Genomic DNA, 17,133 nt, shown 5'->3' on the forward strand with positions numbered 1-17,133 from the left:
CTGCGTTTCAGTGTTAATGGGGAATAAGCAATGTCAAATGCTTAGCGTAATTCGGTGCGTGGTGCACGGTAAGAACCTGAGACCACCCAGCAGCTTTCTATCTGTATTAGACAGTGCTTACAAGTTCAAACGCCAGCATGTGCTGTGCTTCCTCCTGTGTGCTAACTGGACTTGTGTCTTATAAAAATGTGCATTTATGGATCTGTTCTGTTCTCAAGGTGGTGATGAAGCATAATGCTGTAATAGAACATTTAAAACAGAAAAAGACCATGACTCCAGCTGAAAGAGAAGAAAATCAAAGGTAGGGAGAGACACAGGCCCACCTGAGAGTCTGCACAGTCTGGTTTGGCTTTGGTCTTACCCAAGTTTAATGTCCAGAGTGGCTCATAGTCACACCTTGAAACTCTGCAGTCAGTTTGTGCATCATTAGGGTCATAGACAAATGGTGCCTTGCCTTTCAGGGTGAAGCAGCCAGTGTTACAAATTACAAGGGTTGTGTGTTTTTCTCTAGAATGATTGTGTGTAACCAGGTGATGAAGTATATTCTGGATAAGATAGATAAAGAAGAGAAACAGGCGGCGAAGAAACGCAAGCGCGAGGAGAGTGTGGAGCAGAAGCGGAGTAAGCAGAATGCCAGCAAGCTCTCCGCTCTGCTGTTCAAGCACAAGGAGCAGCTCAGAGCTGAGATCCTGAAGAAGAGGGCGCTCCTGGACAAAGAGCTGCAGATCCAAGTACAGGTAGGCGTGTGCTCCTTGCCTGGCCAGCGCTAACACAGCTTCTTTCCTTCCCTCTTTAGTTAGGCTCACTGTCTAGGATTTACATACAAATGTTTGTCGCGCTAAGAGTGAAAGGCCCCTTGGCTTTTGAGATGAGGCAGACCTTTGAAAGTACAGCCGCCGTCCTCTAAGCTGAGATGGCTGTGCTGTCCTTTTGTTTTGTTTTGCTTTGGTTTTTCCAGAAAGAAAGAAGACAGAATTGTTACTGTGTGTGATGCGGTTATTACACTGACATCCCCAAGGAAACCATATTAACAATTTTTAAGAGAGTTAACGTTGCCAGAATTAGTACTAATACAGAATACAGCTGTTGTCATAGTGTCTCGGAGAAGAGAGCTCCTTCACAGTAGAATCAGAAAACTTAAAATACATCTTCACAGTTGGTGCTATGGTCCAGTTAGGTAAGAGATCTATTCACAGAGCATCAAACATTTAAATTACAGCCTCACACTTGACAGTATTTGACTATTCGGGGCCTGCATAACCCTAATCCTAGCCCTTGGGATTCAAGGATTCCAGGATTCAAGGCCTGGTCTTTACATAGTGAATTACAAGGCAGCCAGAAAGAACTACATAATGAAATCATATCATTCTCTCATTTTTATATATATAAAAATTTTAAATGCAGCCGGGCAGTGGTGGCACACACCTTTAATTCCAGCACTCGGGAGGCAGAGGCAGGTGGATCTCTGTGAATTCGAGGCCAGCCTGGTCTACAAGAGCTAGTTCCAGGACAGGCTCCAAAGCTACAGAGAAACCCTGTCTCGGAAAACAAAAAAAAAAAAAAAAGAAAAAAAATTAAATACAAAACAAATACTGTAAAAAAGTACTGTTGACTTGCAATTGCTTTCTTCTTTCTTTCATTTTATCTTTTTATAAGCATCTATATAAAGCCTTTGCCTTTGGTTGATTTCAAGCAGAATCTCTCTTTAGCACAATATTGGCTTCAAATTCCTGGGTCTCCTGCTTTAGCCTCTTCAATACTGGGGTTATGGCCTGTGCATCCATGTCCAGGGAAGGCTCTCCTTCCTGTGGAAGGACCACAAGATGACACTCAGCTGGTTAAAATGCTTGTCCTCAACCCTGGCAGCCTGAGCTCCACACACTAGACCTACATTTCTCTCACTCACACAGTTCTGCCTACATCTGCCTCCTAGTGCTAGGATTAAAGGTGTGCACCACCACTGCCAGTTTAAGTAGATCCTTCTAAGAGAGTCTGCATATGAACTAATACAAGACCTAAAACATGGCCTGCCTGGCAGGTAGTGAACAGAATAAGAGAGATTGTCCTTGTTTTGTCTAGATTTAAGATAGGAGACCTCAGAAACAAAATATACTATTTTCTAACCGAGTGCACAGTCCTAGCAGTCAAGAGACAGAAGCAGTAGGACAGAAGCTAAAGCACTTCTTTTGTAACACAGTGAGTTTGAGACTAGCCTAGCCTACTTGAGACCTTGTCTCAAAACAAAACAAATCCCATAACAAATTTAAAATATCTCATAACAAATAAAAAAAATTGGCCAAACCACACTAGTTTCTCTAAACACATTTGGCCATAAATTAGGATCCCGGGCCCGTGAGATGGTTCAGCTTGTCACAAAAGCCCGATGACCTGAGTTCAGTGCTCAGGAAGCTAAAAAAGCAGATGTGGTCAGCCATGCCAGCTTTCCTACAGAGGTAATGAGGGAGGCGGGGACAGAAACCCACCCCACAACTGACACCACACACCCTGGCTGACCTTAGGGCTCTACTGAGCTGGGACATTCTTTTAAAATGCTAATCCACACTGTCTCCAAAAAATCCAAACACACTTAAGTACTGTTTAAGAGGGGCTCTACCGACTGCAGCTACCCCCTCATCTCAGCCTGCGGCTCACACTCCAGCTCTAGACCTCTAGTTTCCAGCAGCTGAGCAATAGCTGGATGGATCCTTGCATCCACGGGAAGGAGAGCCTTCCCTGGACGTGGAGGGAGGGAGAGAGGGAGGGGAGGGAGGGAGGGAGGGAGGGAGGGAGGGAGGGAGGGAGAGAAGGAGGGAGGGAGGGAAGAAAACAAGGGGGAGGAGCTACTTGGCAGGTGGGAATATCCAGGTGCTGCCCAGTTGGCTACGTCTAGTAGCCCTGGTGATTATCTGTCTGTCTTCATTTGACCCCAGGAGGAGCTGAAGAGGGACCTGAAAATGAAGAAAGAGAAAGATATGGCACAGGTGGTACAGGTCAGTGCTGCCACAGTGTCCATACCTGCAGCACCAGCACCGCCACCGGCAGCCCCTCCAGCTCCTCCTCCTCCTTCGCCTCCCTTGGCACACAGTCTGCCACCTGCAGGCCACCCAGCAGCCCCACTGCCTGTCACTTCCCAGAAGAGGAAGCGGGAGGAGGAGAAGGACTCCAAGTCCAAGAAAAAGAAGATGATCTCCACCACCTCGAAGGAGGCCAAGAAGGACACCAGGCTGTACTGCATCTGCAAGACACCCTATGACGAGTCCAAGTAAGTGTCCCGCCCCGCTGGTGAGTGAGCATTTGTCAGCCCTGGGTGAGGGAGAGCCAGTGTGGGGCTGGGCTTCCTCTGCATCAGATACTTGGCTTGACAGTGCAGTAAGGGGGCTGTTTCACGTGCTCATAGGTCTTGCTTGTCCTCAGCAATGTCCTTTTCTGTCAAAAACAAGCTTGCTGTGGCCTTCTTTGCTTTCCCAAAGCTCTTTGTGGACTTGCTCCTAATCCGCAGCACTGCGACTGGCACTCAGGGCTTCCAATCTGTGGTGGCTGAAGCCCAGAGTCCATCCCAAAACAGATGGCACAGAGGCATCACATCAGTTCCCTTTTATTAAATATATGATATATATTTGTCTGTTTCCACTCTTACTGGAAAGAAAAACGAAAAACATAAAGTGTTCCTTTTACGCACTTTGTGAGTTTGACATTCAAAATTTATGAGCACAGCAATTGTAAGCTGTTTTTGACAGTTACGGCTTGTTTTTGGTGACATAAATGAGATTTTAGAGATTAATTAGTCCATAAATATATTTTCCTGTTCTTTTTTTTTTTAATTCTGTCTGGAACATGCAAAATATAAGCCAGTATTTTACAGTGCCACAAGTTTAACTGTGCTTTAAAAAACAGATTTAGCATTAGAAATTCCTAGTGTCTGTGTGGTGACAGCGGATCTGCTCCAGTGGTGCAGCTAAAACCCATCAGTTGCACATGTCTGGGGAGACTCTGCTGGGAGCCACGCTGCCTGTTGAGTGCAGCAGAGTGTAAGCGTCTCACTTCCTGTGTGTCCCTCATTGGTGATTGTTCATCATGTAGAGTGGCACCTGGGAACTAATTTCCCACTGTAATGGAGTACACGTACGTGTGCCTCGCTTTAAGTAAACACACTAGGGGAGTTCTGAAGCACGCTGAGGATAGGGAACTTTATTTAAATCAGCTGTGAGCTGACAAAAGTCTTCAGTCCACAGAAGAACATTTTGAAGCAACCTTCTTGGGATACTGATGTTACTTAAAATGAGGGACACATGTACATGTGCTCGTTCAGTTGAGACTGCCCATTATTTTGTGGCTATTTCATTTTTTTTTTTAGTTTGCCATTGACATTTCAACATAGCAGATCCATTCACTCCCTGTCACAGTTGGAGTAACTGGTATTTTATCAGTGCTTTGTGTTCTCAGACCAAACCAGCCTGGTTTGAGCATTGAGTCACAAGCTTCTAAGGGAGGGTTACTAAAAATTGCAACTCAGGTCCTGAAGTTCCTTCCAGAGCACGTAGTACCTAAAGAGGCAATATTTACAGGGCCTCAGAAGGTCCGCACCTGAGGCAGGGCATGTGGGAGTCGTGGTTCAGAAGCAAGGGTCCCTGGGAATCTGCTGGCATCTCACTGTGTGTTACTCTGCACAGTCTGAGGCATTCCTCTCGGTTAACTTGGTAGAGTGGAAGGGTACCTACCAGTGGTAGCCAGGCCAGCCTGGTAGCCTGAGAGCGAATGCAGCCCTGCACAGCACCTGGGCTCCTTTCCCTCCCTCTTCACACACTCCCCTCGCCAAACTCAGGAAACAGGGATGGCTGCATACATGGACCTTTCCTGGCTCTCTTCACATCACGTTTGACCATTCATCCTCCCCACCTGGCTGGCCTGCATGTTCCTTTACTGTAACTTCTCCTTGTGTTTGCGCTTTGCTTCATTTCCAATTGTAAATTGTGAGATACATTTTCAAACCTATCTAAGAAATAGCCCTGATATTGAAATGGCGTCTGTAGAATAGGTTTGACAGATGTAAGTCTTTGACTCTTTGGCTTTGGTTTTTGTGCCTGTTACAATTTCACACACATTCATTAAGAGGAAGCCATTACCATTGGTGTGTTGTTAATTTTTTTTTCTTCAAATTACATTATGTTTTAAAGACCCATATTTCACTAAACAGTGTGTTTGTTGAAATGGATGTGAGTGATTACGAGTCCACCCTTGGTACAGTGTCAGATGCTATAGTTTGCCACTAGAATGGTTGAATTCAGAGGGTTTAGCTGACTCATTGCAGAAATGACCCTTTAAGAAAGTGAATCAGGGTAGGGAAGACAGATTTACATGCCATGCAGCTCAAAATGACAACTACATTGTCATTTCATTGTGAATACTTTTAGGTTCTATATTGGCTGTGATCTTTGTACTAACTGGTATCATGGAGAATGTGTTGGCATCACAGAAAAGGAGGCTAAGAAAATGGATGTGTACATCTGTAATGATTGTAAGCGGGCACAAGAGGGCAGCAGTGAGGAATTGTACTGTATCTGCAGGACACCTTATGATGAGTCACAGTGAGTTGATAAGAGCATCTGTTTGACAATTCAGGAAGCCGCATTGCTCAACTGGTCCTTAATCTGAAAATGAAAAGCAGGGCCTCTCTGCTGTGTGTGTTATACACCTATCTACAAAGACTTTCCAGTTTTTTCTCTTTCCTTCTTTCTCTCTCCTTCAAAATGTATGTTGCTTCCTAGTGAATGATTGAGTTGCATTGGGGGAAATGTGGTTATAACAGTAGATTTGATTCTGATTCTTCAGTATTTAATAGAAAGTAATGTGATGTAAACAGCCTGACTGTGGGACTCCCCTTGTCTGAAGTGGTGCTTGGTTACAGGCTAGAGAAGCACCCTTTGGGATGAGCTGTGGCTGCTACTAGCTCACGGAGTTTTTAACTCTTATTTGATACGGGACTAGTGAAAAGATAATTTTTTTTGCCCCATTTTAAGCTTAAAATCAATAAAATGTTTTACATTTTTCCTCAAATTGGTTCTTTAGTATTACTTAGTACTTAATACATGTTTGCTGTTGTTCTTAACATCTTACGTGCTTGGTTAGCACATTGGAATGTCAGTCTCAAGAGTAGTAAAACATCATAATACTGAAGTTATTTTATACCCCAGGGTTAGCCAGTTTTCATGCATGGTGGTGTTTAGAGGTGAATTCTAAGCAGACGGAGCCCGTTCTGTCTGGCCTCACATTTCCATTTTGGATCTTGCAGATTTTATATTGGCTGCGATCGATGTCAGAATTGGTACCACGGGCGCTGTGTTGGCATCTTGCAGAGTGAGGCAGAGCTCATTGATGAGTATGTCTGTCCACAGTGCCAGTCAACAGAGGATGCCATGACAGTGCTCACACCACTGACAGAGAAAGATTATGAGGGCTTGAAGAGGGTGCTGCGCTCCTTACAGGTGAGAGGCTGCTGCGTGTGGCATCCGAAGATGAAACTAAACCCACCAGACTGTGAAGACATGCCAGGGACTGAACTTGTCATTCTCCAGTTCGCACACCTGGCTGTCTCCCAGCACTCAGTGAAGGGCTAAACAAAGTGCACTTTTGTGCGTTCAGTGACATGAAGATCCTGAATGGCCCCTCTCTGCTGGTGCTTGTCTAATGCTAGAGAGTCGGAGGGCATAGACGGGAAAACAGTTTGATTCAAGTCTGGTTATTCTCTCGCTGAAATGAAAGAATAGGGAAAATTGGGAGTGTTAGAGATGAGTCAAAACAGGACATTGGATAAATCTCTGCAGAACCATGGTCACAGAGTCAGAACTGGCAAGTCAGTCCCAGTTCCTGGCTGCTTAACAGCTATGCCTGCCACCTCATTACCAGCAGTGGTCATCACTGCACACTTCAGACCTGTCCACCCCAGTTACTGAAGGGATTGCTGTGCCAGCGTTCCTCAGCTGGCAGTTCATCATATAGGAGCCAGAGTGTAGATTGCATGACTCCCTTGCTGTGTCCCATACCTGTCTCCAAGGGCCTCCGATCAGAGCCACCTTTGAGGACTGTGACTAAATCATGCTCATTTAAGAAAATTTGTGACTACCATCTGAAGTCACCTTGTATAAACAGTTTCCTTTGTTGATCCGGGAGTCAGCTGAAGTGTGTGTGTGTGTGTGTGTGTGTGTGTGTGTGTGTGTGTGTGTGTAAAATGTACTTCTGCTGACAGTAATGACACTTGTTCTCTATTGTAGGCTCATAAAATGGCTTGGCCTTTCCTTGAGCCAGTAGACCCCAATGATGCACCAGATTACTATGGTGTTATTAAAGAGCCAATGGGTAAGTGCTTGAGCTGAACAGGAACATGTTTCTCAGGAGTCGTGGGCAGCATTTTATCATCCATGATGCTGATATATCAGGAGAGTATCTTGGGCATGCAGGTGACGGTGTAAACTGTATCGGTCACTTTGGATGGTTACTAGAGGCAGCTTCTGAAGCTACGTTTCCTAGGCACTCTTAGTTCAGGCTGAGTCTGACTCCTCCTGCCTGCGCCTCCCAAGTGCTGAGGTTACAGGAAGGCACCACCACCATCTGGGAATATCTATTAAAATTTACATGTGAATGCCTTTAAGCTAGCGGCTAACATGGGAACAGAGCATATTCATGGCAGCAGTGTTTGTGCTGGCATAATGCTGGAAATGCAATAAACTGCCAGTTCAGGAGTCACTGAGTCACACCATGTATGAGCAGGGTTCTGCAGCTCTGCAAAGAATGGGTGGAGTCAGGGAACCTGGCCTGATGGACAGGCAGATCAACCACCAGTGGAAAGCCAAGGGGAGGGAAAACTGTCATATAAGAAGGGGCAGCTGTGTGCAGTTGACTCAGAATAATGTGCCAGCTGAACAAGTTTTAAAAAAGCAGAAAAATTTCCAAACCGTTGAAGCATTCCCTCTAGCTGATAAGAATTGTGTCCTTAGAAGAAGGGAGAACATGAAGCGGATGGGAAGGAAGATTTATTAAACCCATCTGAGGGCTGAGCAAACAGCTCAGGTAGAGTGTTCGCCTTACATACTTAGAGGCATGGGACAGTCGGTGATGCCCATTCCCTGTTCGGTGTCTTCAGAACAGTGATTCTGATGCCTTTGTGTGGCTTAGCAGTTGAATGTACTCGAGCTGGAGAGATGGCCCAAAGGGTATAGGACAGGTGGCTGCTCTGCCAACAGGCCCAGGACTGAGTTCGGACACCCAGACAGATGGTTAGCTCCATCTGTAGCACAGGGGGATCCAGCTCCCTCGCTCAGCACACGTACATGGTGCTTTCAAAGTGATTTGTTCTTAATTTATTAGCCAACTTCAACTTTTAAAATTATTTTTGTCTTGTGATTTTTGAGACATTTCATTCTGTAGCCCATCTTGGCTTTGATCTCCCACTAAGAGCAGTCAGCTCCTCGGGTTCACTTTTAAAGAGCCAGGGTGTGCTTTCCAGTGTCTCCTTCTGCTGTTGTAATGTCAGCTCAGCGTCATATGCATCTGTTCTTAGCCATGCCAAAGAAATGCCGACCTGCAAGTCATTGTTGGGAGAAGTGAAAGCTGCCGTCTGTGTCTAGCTTTTAAGCAATAAAACATCATATTCCTGTCATCTCTAATCCCTTTTTGTTTTGAGATGGGGTCTCACTCTGTAGTCCTCGATGCCCTGGAACATGTAATCTTCCTGCCTCAGCCCCCTGGGTGCTGGAATTACTGGTGTGTACCACCATTCCCAGAGGCAATTATATATTTACTAAAAGTTTATAAAGGTGTGTAAAAATGTCTAGATGCGGGGCCGGGCGGTGGTGGCGCACGCCTTTAATCCCAGCACTTAGGAGGCAGAGGCAGGCGGATCTCTGGGAGTTCGAGGCCAGCCTGGTCTACAAGAGCTAGTTCCAGGACAGGAACCAAAAGCTACAGAGAAACCCTGTCTCGAAAAATCCAAAAAAAAAAAAAAAATGTCTAGATGATGTAGACTAACTTTAAAATGGTAGGCTGCTTTGAGAGCTCAGTGAATCAGTGTGGTATTACTAAGCTTAATGTAAGATTATAAAACCACTACTGATGGTATTCATAATTCTATATTGTGTTCATACCTCAGGATTTTAATTAACCTTAGTCATTATGCAAAGTTGTTTGTGTTTGCTGTTTTACTATACTATGAAAGATAAAGATAAGCTGGTGGTAACACACACCTCTAGGCGGATCTCTGTGAGTTTGAGGCTTGACTGGTCTACAGAGTGAGTACCAGAACAGCCAGGACTACACAGAAACCCTGTACGTAAAGACAATTTCTGCTGGATGGTAGTGATGCACGCCTTTAATCCCAGCGCTAGGGAAGCAGAGGCAGGTGGATCTCTCTGAGTTCAAGGGGGTGGGGGCAGTTGAATGAAAGTGCTTTCTTAGGAGCAGCCAGGATGGAGTCTTAGAGCCCAAAGCAGAGCCAGTGTTGAGCAGTGTGAGGCGCCCTTGCCTATCATAAACTGCCCTCCAGGTCTGGGATTTGGAGTAAACACACATGCTGAGTTCACGAGAGCTTCAGGGCACGGCCGCATTGGGAAAACCTTAAAACTTTGAAAATATTTATGTTTTGTGTTTTTAAGACCTTGCCACCATGGAAGAAAGAATACAAAAACGGTATTATGAAAAGCTGACAGAGTTCGTGGCAGATATGACCAAAATTTTTGATAACTGCCGTTACTACAACCCCAGCGACTCCCCCTTCTACCAGTGTGCAGAAGTCCTTGAGTCCTTCTTTGTACAGAAGCTAAAAGGATTCAAGGCCAGCAGGTAAGCGCGGGTGCTCAGTGTTCAGATGTAGACCACTTCTTCAAGCTCTGCATTGTCTTAGTGAAGTCTTCATGGTAAGTTTGTTCCTTCAAATAAAAAAATACTATTCCTACAAAGTCAAGACTACAACATTATGCTAGGCTTGGCAATGCTCAACTCTAATTCCAGCACTCTGGAGTCAGAGGAGTTGGTGAGTTTGAGTTCAGCGTGGTCTACATAGAGAGTTCAAGGCCAGCCAGGGCTATATAGTAAAGTCCTGTCTCAACAAACGATTAAAACAAGATGATGGCATTATGACCTACTCTTCAGGAAGGGAGGAGGTCATTACTGAGAAAGCCCTGCGTCTGTTATGTGATTAAAATGAAGTCACTTTGTGAAATGCTGTCCATGGGGGTCTGTCTGCAGGACTGTGGTGAACAGGGAGGGCTCTGCCCCCACCCTTGAGCCACCCAAGGAAAAATCCACAAGAGGGCTTTACACACTTTCCTTGAGTTGTGTGTCCTATATCTTAGAAATCATCAAATGATGGTTTCTGGGTGTTTTTTCTACATTATACTAGACCCTAGGTTCTCAGAGTTTTTCTTTTCTAGTTTTGTTTGTTTGTTACTTATTATTATATATGCAGTGCCCTGCCTGCATGTCTGCCTGCACTCTAGAAGAGGGCATAAGATCTCATCATGGATGGTTGTGAGCCACTAGTGGTTGCTAGGAACTGAACTCAGGGCCTCTGGAAGAGCTGAGCCATCTCCACAGCCCCCCTCAGAATTTTTCTAAACCATGAAAACACTGTAGCAAATTTGCATGAAATTTTGTTACTGTGACCTTCCTGCCCTTTGTCCCATCTCAAGTTCTTTCTCCTATAGAGCCTTGGTACCTCTCCAGTGCTGACAGCTCTATCACTACTACCACTCTGTGGCCTTAAGTATCATCATTCTCCACGCCACCCACCACTGGATCAGTCGCAAACATTCAGGTCCTGGAGACCTTGGGTGGGTCGGAGCCTGGGCATATATTATCTAAGGCATTTATAAAAGATTCCATTCCAAATATCAGAGTCAGCGCTGTGGGCCCCAGGTGAAGCTCAGTGACAGAGCGCTAGCATGCATTCTGGGGTCACTCCCAGGTACACACACGGATGCGGTGTTCTGCCTTGTAGTCTCCCTCTGTGGAAGGTCTTGGGGCTGTTTTGTCTTTCTTCTCCTATAGCAAGAACTGCACATTAGAGTGTTGGAACATGTATAGTAGAGGAATGTTATAACAGCTAATAGCTGAGTTCACCAAAATCTCATCAATAGTGAGCAGATGGGGAAAAAAAACAGTCCATGAATCCAGTGCAGACCTCATCCGGATTCTTGTAGAGGACTAAGGAGAGGTCCTGGCATACTGCCCAGAGAACCCACATGTGTAAATTCAAACATTTAATAGAAAAACACACAGAAAAGTAACCTAAGGCCCATGCAACTGTGTTGGAAATAGTGCAAGCATCTAGCACATGGAAGTCAGAGAAACTCTTACCAAATTCTGCTGGGCAGGCCAGCCTCCATGACAAAGAGTGAACCATCCCCAGAATGTCACGGGGAATGCTGAAAAATTCATTCTTCATCTAAAGTGAGAATTACAAGTTGGAGACCTAGCAAGTTCCTGTCTCAAATAGCAGAGAAGTAATTGCCCATCAAGTGATACCCTTGAAGATTAGCAGACACCAAGAGCAGCCAGACGTGCAGGGAAAGCCTGCATTAGTGAAGCAGAAGTCCACAGTGGAGAAGAAAACTATAGTCCAGAATGAACACCAACTTTTCCCAAACAGAACACACCTCTGCGTCAAGCACGCTGCACTTTGATCCTAGAAAACAGGTTATTGGGAGTAAGCAAACCTAAGATAGTAAAATTAGGAAGACAAAATTGTAAGTGCTGAAAGCTCACGTCAGGAGAATTATGAAATAAGAATGTTGCTGTGCCTGAAACTCAGTGAGAAGTCTAGACAGAGGAGACTGCTAGCTAGTATACCAGGGCGGGAGGACAGGTGGAAGAGCGAAGTAAAGCTTCTCAATGCCAGAGCAGGGCAGGATTAGCCTGCCGATAGTCTTCATGGAAGGGGAGGTGAAATCCCAGCCCCTCAGGAAATGTGGTCAGTTTGCATGTGTCCAGATGGGTTGATGGGACATAGTGAGAGCAGGACCCTTGTTAATGGTGTGTGAATGTTACTACTGCCAGGTGTGTGCTCTAGCATTCACCATAAAGAGTTGGGCAGAGGCAGCGCTGTTGCATTGCCGCTCTCTCCTCTCCGGGCAGCTGTTCGCCCGGTTTAAGGCAGGTGCAGGGCAGGCGGTCCTTAAGGCCTCTTCTGTTTTTGCTGTTCCCCTGGCCAAACCCTCTGTTTTTAATTTGTGATCTCCCAAGATTGTGTGCACATTATTCTCATTTCTTTGTTCTGGTTCATTTATACCATCCATGTTCTTTCTTTTCTTACAGATTGTGATATCTTTAGTCTGAATTTTTTAACTGGAATCAGAACTGGATGTTGGGGTCACTGTTTATTGTACCACGTGATTGCCTAATTTGAAATTCCCCTCCCAAAAGTTGAAACTAGTTAATATAATTTTTTGATGTTAAATACAGATGTGTAGATACGTAAAAACTTTATTCTGGCAGCCATGTTGGACAACGTGTTTAAAGAATTGTGACTGCTCGGGATGCTGTGCTCACCTGCTATTGCAGTCTGAAGCGCTGTGAGTTAGTCCTGCTTCCTGTACAGTAACGTGGTTCCTAGCAGACGTTGTGAATGAAACTGTGAAAAGTGGAGGACTTTGTGGACTTGAGTTGGAAAATGTGATATTAATATTGCTACTTGTCTAATACAACCTTTCATTTCCTGCGTCATTGTAAATAGACAGGCACACACACCTTTTACTGCAGTGATGCTCTGTAAATGTCTCTGTCCCATTTGTTAAAAATGGTGTAATCTTAATAAACAATATATATTCACTTATATATATATATTTTTAAACATTGGCTTTTTCCAGTGAGCTACCATGTTTACTGTACAGTGAAAAGTTTTATTACTATAGCTTACAGATTTCTAACTTGTCAGCTTTCTCAGCTTTGCTTGCCAAGGATGAGTGGAAGAGCATGGCTGTTCCCCAGGCCACCTTGGCCTCCACATCAAGTGTCACTGTCTCAGAAACCAAGGGTGCTTAATTGTCCCCTTTTCTGTATTCTGTAGGTCTCATAACAACAAGCTGCAGTCTACAGCTCCTTAAGCTCAGCGTGTCACCTAAGCGAGACACAGTCTGGTGGTCTGCACTGTTTAAATTAAAGCGCCAGATGCTTTCGGTCAGGCTGTTCCGACAGGACTGACCATGACTCGTTCCTGTTGGTCACAACAGTCCAGTTGTATTCTTGGCCAGTTTTGTCCAACGGACAAAGGAAAAGCAGAGTCAACGGCACCGTTGTCTTGTGGGAGCAGAGGGCTTTACTGTTGTGCAGAAGCAGGAAACTTTTGTTTATTGAAAAAAAAAAGAAAAAGCAAGAAAAAAAAGATACTATGGGGTCAAGTGTAACTCCGTGGAAATGCCACGTCTGCTCTTCAGTGAAGAAGCTGTTTAGAGTCTCACAGAAAACTTTTTGACTGTATTTATTTATTGTTGCAAAAAAAAAAAGACGCTTTTTTATTGCTCCCTCGTGTGTCAGCTAATTATTTTTTCTTATAAAAATCCAGCCCTGGTTCGTGTATCATCCTATCTTATCATGATTCCTGTAGGTGACGTACAAGGCGACCTCTAGATGTCTTTTCTTTCTATGAAAGGAGCTGCTAATGTACACATGTGCACACAACTGGGAATCAACAATGAGTTTATTGTTCACGGTAGACACAGATGAAGCTTGCAAAAAGGCTGGGATAAGTGGTCCTGGACTACAGACTTCGTTGCCTTGAATACACCAGTACAAACTGTCATTCACTCTGCACCAGGCTAAGTGAGCAAAATCTATTTGAAGGTATCTTGTTTGTAAACATTTGTCAGATTCTAATTTTTTTCTTTTTGTATTAAAATTCAACTATGGATGTATATGAATCGAAATAAATGGAGATAATTTTTCTCCCACAGATGGAGGTCTCTTTGAATGTGCGCTAATGATTACTTGTAAGCCCTTGTGGGGAGAGGGAGAGCCACCAGAAATCCCAGGCAGTTTCTCCAGTAGAGCAGAAGCCCTTCTCTTCATAACTCCCCACCCTTTGTCATCACATCAGAGAAAACCTCTAGTGTGTCAGTTGGTCATCCCTCTAAGAACAGGAACGTGACACAGTACAAGCCAACTTCATCCCCACCTTCTGTGATCCTAGGCAGCTCCCTGTCTGTGGGGTGAAGGTTGTGTAGATGACCTTGGCTGGGCTCCTTTGGGAAGGGTGCAGGCAGCAGACCGGTGTGTTCTGTGTGTGCCTCCTGCCAGCGCCCTCTCCTTCCCTCGTGCTGCTCACCCTGTCGTGAAATCAGCGGAGCTGGGCTGTGCAGCTTTGCAGGCGTTCTAGACTTTGCACTAGTCCATATTAGCCTTGTCCTGCTGAATTCTAGAATCTACCTAGTTTTTGTTTTTTTAAAGTCTTCTCTGTTTGGTGTCGCCCTGCTATGCAAAGCCTTCCCCAGCCCTTAGTTTCTCAAAAGGAAACTGTGGCAGCAGTTGGCAATTCTTTCTCCTTACAGGCTCAGGTGTACAGGTTCAGGGTTCACATGCTCTGTGGAAGCCCACTCCCTCTGTACATAAAGATGATGCTTTGGCCTATGGTTACAGCTAAAGCAACTAAATGCTCAATGTGGTAACAGTTTTTGCTTAAACTATTAGGTGGAAGTAGTTAAATACAGGCTATTTTATCCTTTTAGTTTACAAACAGAAAATGTTCCATGTTGTAAGCACTGTGCTGATGCAAGAATTCTACATTTTCATGAGATAAAGTGATTCTGCATCTAGTCACATCACAGTACTCTTGTCCCATCCAGTCACACATCTAGGTATAAATGGGCTCAATCACTTATGCTTGTTGCCCCAAGAGCTTTCCTACCTGTAGGCAATAGACTGCTATGTTTTTACAGATTGTAGCAAATTCTAAATAATTCTTTTTGTACGTAATAGGACATTTCATCCTAAAAAAATAAAGTAATGTTTTTGACATTGGATTCTGTGCAGTTTCTAATGAAACAATGGTCGGTTGGTTTGTTGTTTGATATATTTTCTGTAGCTGTTGGCATTGCCAAGTTGTACAGAAGGGGGGTGGGTTGTGAATTTCTGAGACCGGGAAGATGTTAATTTCATATTGTGTACTTAATGGTATAAAGACTTTTGCAATTTCTATCACCATATAAAGACATTTTATAATTTTATCAGACTATAGAGCTTTAGTCTTTCAAAAGGAATTTTTGAAAAAATCATACATTCTTATTTCAAAAGCTGCTTTTCTACGAATCTGATTTGAGGAACTTCTGCTACTGAATAAAACGTTAAGCTGTTGGCTTGGGCAGCCAGAGTGCTCTGATGTGCATTGGTGATGTTAGGACATTCTGCCTGGGCTTCGCACCTATAACCTGTATGTTCTTGGCTTTGATAGATTTCTCTGGCTAAAAGTATTTTTAGCATTTCCTGTGCTTCATCTCCAAATTCACAATTTGAGGCCATTTCATAAGAGATATTTTCATAATGTCTGCAAGGCTTTTTTTCTCCTGTGCAAATTCTTCAGGGTTTGTATTTAGCTATCATACAGTAAGGTCAGCCAAATTGTGATGGTTTGGAGATGTCTCTACAGTCAGAGTGGCCTGGAGTGCTGTGTAGGAGCCCTGACGATGTGTTGCCGTTTGTAGCCTCCTCCTAAGATCTGCAAATAAAACTTCTTGCCCTGTCTCTGTCCGTTTGTGTCACACTGTAAGAGCCAAACCTGGTGGTTGCACGCTCAGATCGACGGCCGCATTCACTCTGTGTGTGTGTGTGTGTGTGTGTGTGTGTAAGTTTATTTTATGTGTATGAATGTTTTGCCTGCATGTATGTGTATGTGCACCAGGTGTCCATAGGGGGCAGAAGAGGATATTGGATCCCCTGGAACTAGAGTTTACTAAGGTCCTAAGCCACCAAGTGGGTGCTGGGAACTGAACCCAGGTCCTCTGCAAGAGCGGCCAGTGGTTTTTAACTGCTGAGGCATCTCTCCGGCCCCTGGGATTCACTCTCATCCCAGAAGAGGCAGATTCCAGCAGGGTCTTGAACTTGGAAGCGTTATTCTCTCCTGAGCAAAGTACTGGCTGATAGGTCCATGAAGAGCAGGGACAAGAATGCTGGGGGGCGGGGGGGGGGGGGAGCCATCTGGTGTCGTTTGAGGAAGACATTTCTGAGACTAGGATACCCCTTGATCCAGCCAAATTTCACCTAGCAAAATACTGTCTTTTCAGACTGGAAGAGACCACACAGCAGCCGAGAGTGCCTTGCCAGCTGCAGGCAAGTGGGCTTGCACATGCCTCCCCTTGGTTACCTTAAATGAGTTCAGAAGAGAACTGCACGATGCCATGTGATAGTTAAAACTTAGTATCACACACACCAAAAGGCAGGAGGGGGAGGGAGACTGTGTCCTTCCCCCCCCTCCATGAATCCTTGAAGTAACAGCTTAATTTGAAAGACAGACACTATTGAATTAGTCTTGAAGGCAACTGAGTGCTTTATTGCTGAGGGACATAAACACAATGGCCCTTTAATCTTTAGAGCAGGGACCCATGTACTGGGGGTGGTGGAATCTATCAATGGGACAAAAGGATTATTATCAATGAGACAACAATGATTTGCTCATTAAATTTTTCTATAAAATTAGAAATTGCAATCAAGGTCCTGTGTGAATGTTAAAAAAGTGATTCTTCAACCTTTTTGCTAGCCTGGGATCTCCAGGGTTCCTTTCCACCTCCTTTCCCAGTCTCCAGCCCTACCACTGACCGCAGCTGAGCCTTGCTAGCCTTGCCGACCCAGCCTTGAGTGACGGCTTTCGTTCCTATTCAGGCAGCCTCTACAAGTGGCCTGTATTTGTGCAGTAACCTGACCTCCAAGTCCACTGAACCTCGGAGTCTGACTTTGGCGTTTGTATGTAGGGAGGTGTGAACGCAGGTGCCCAAGGAGGCCAGCAGAGGGCACAAGATGCCCTAGCACCAGAGGTACAGGGAATTGAGAGCCACTTGATAGCAATGCTGGGAGCTGGGCTCCAGTCTTCTGACGATCTGTGCAATCTCAAGCTCCCACTGCCTCTTTCTGGGACAGAGCCTCCTGTAGCCCAGGCTGGCA

The 17,133-nt window shown here is 44.8% G+C and overlaps 1 protein-coding gene across 11 annotated transcripts in view; it reads left to right on the forward strand.

Annotated features, from left to right (window-relative positions):
* Bptf (bromodomain PHD finger transcription factor) overlaps positions 1–13,938 on the forward strand; it is a 109,495-nt gene extending 95,557 nt beyond the window's left edge. For 7 of the 11 annotated variants that reach the window (XM_041635624.1, XM_041635625.1, XM_041635630.1 and 4 more), the window contains 8 exons: positions 219–301; positions 512–737; positions 2,931–3,262; positions 5,412–5,585; positions 6,290–6,482; positions 7,269–7,353; positions 9,645–9,831; positions 13,055–13,938. In XM_041635624.1, coding sequence (XP_041491558.1) covers positions 219–301; positions 512–737; positions 2,931–3,262; positions 5,412–5,585; positions 6,290–6,482; positions 7,269–7,353; positions 9,645–9,831; positions 13,055–13,091 — 1,317 coding nt within the window. In that variant the 3' untranslated portion in view covers positions 13,092–13,938. The other 4 variants (XM_041635628.1, XM_041635631.1, XM_041635634.1 and 1 more) reach the window with 2 other exon arrangements.
* Positions 13,939–17,133: the final 3,195 nt, after the last annotated feature.

This window comes from Microtus oregoni, unplaced genomic scaffold, assembly GCF_018167655.1.
Source record: "Microtus oregoni isolate MIOR12 unplaced genomic scaffold, Mior012 000048F_ref0000485, whole genome shotgun sequence".
NCBI lineage: Eukaryota > Metazoa > Chordata > Mammalia > Rodentia > Cricetidae > Microtus > Microtus oregoni.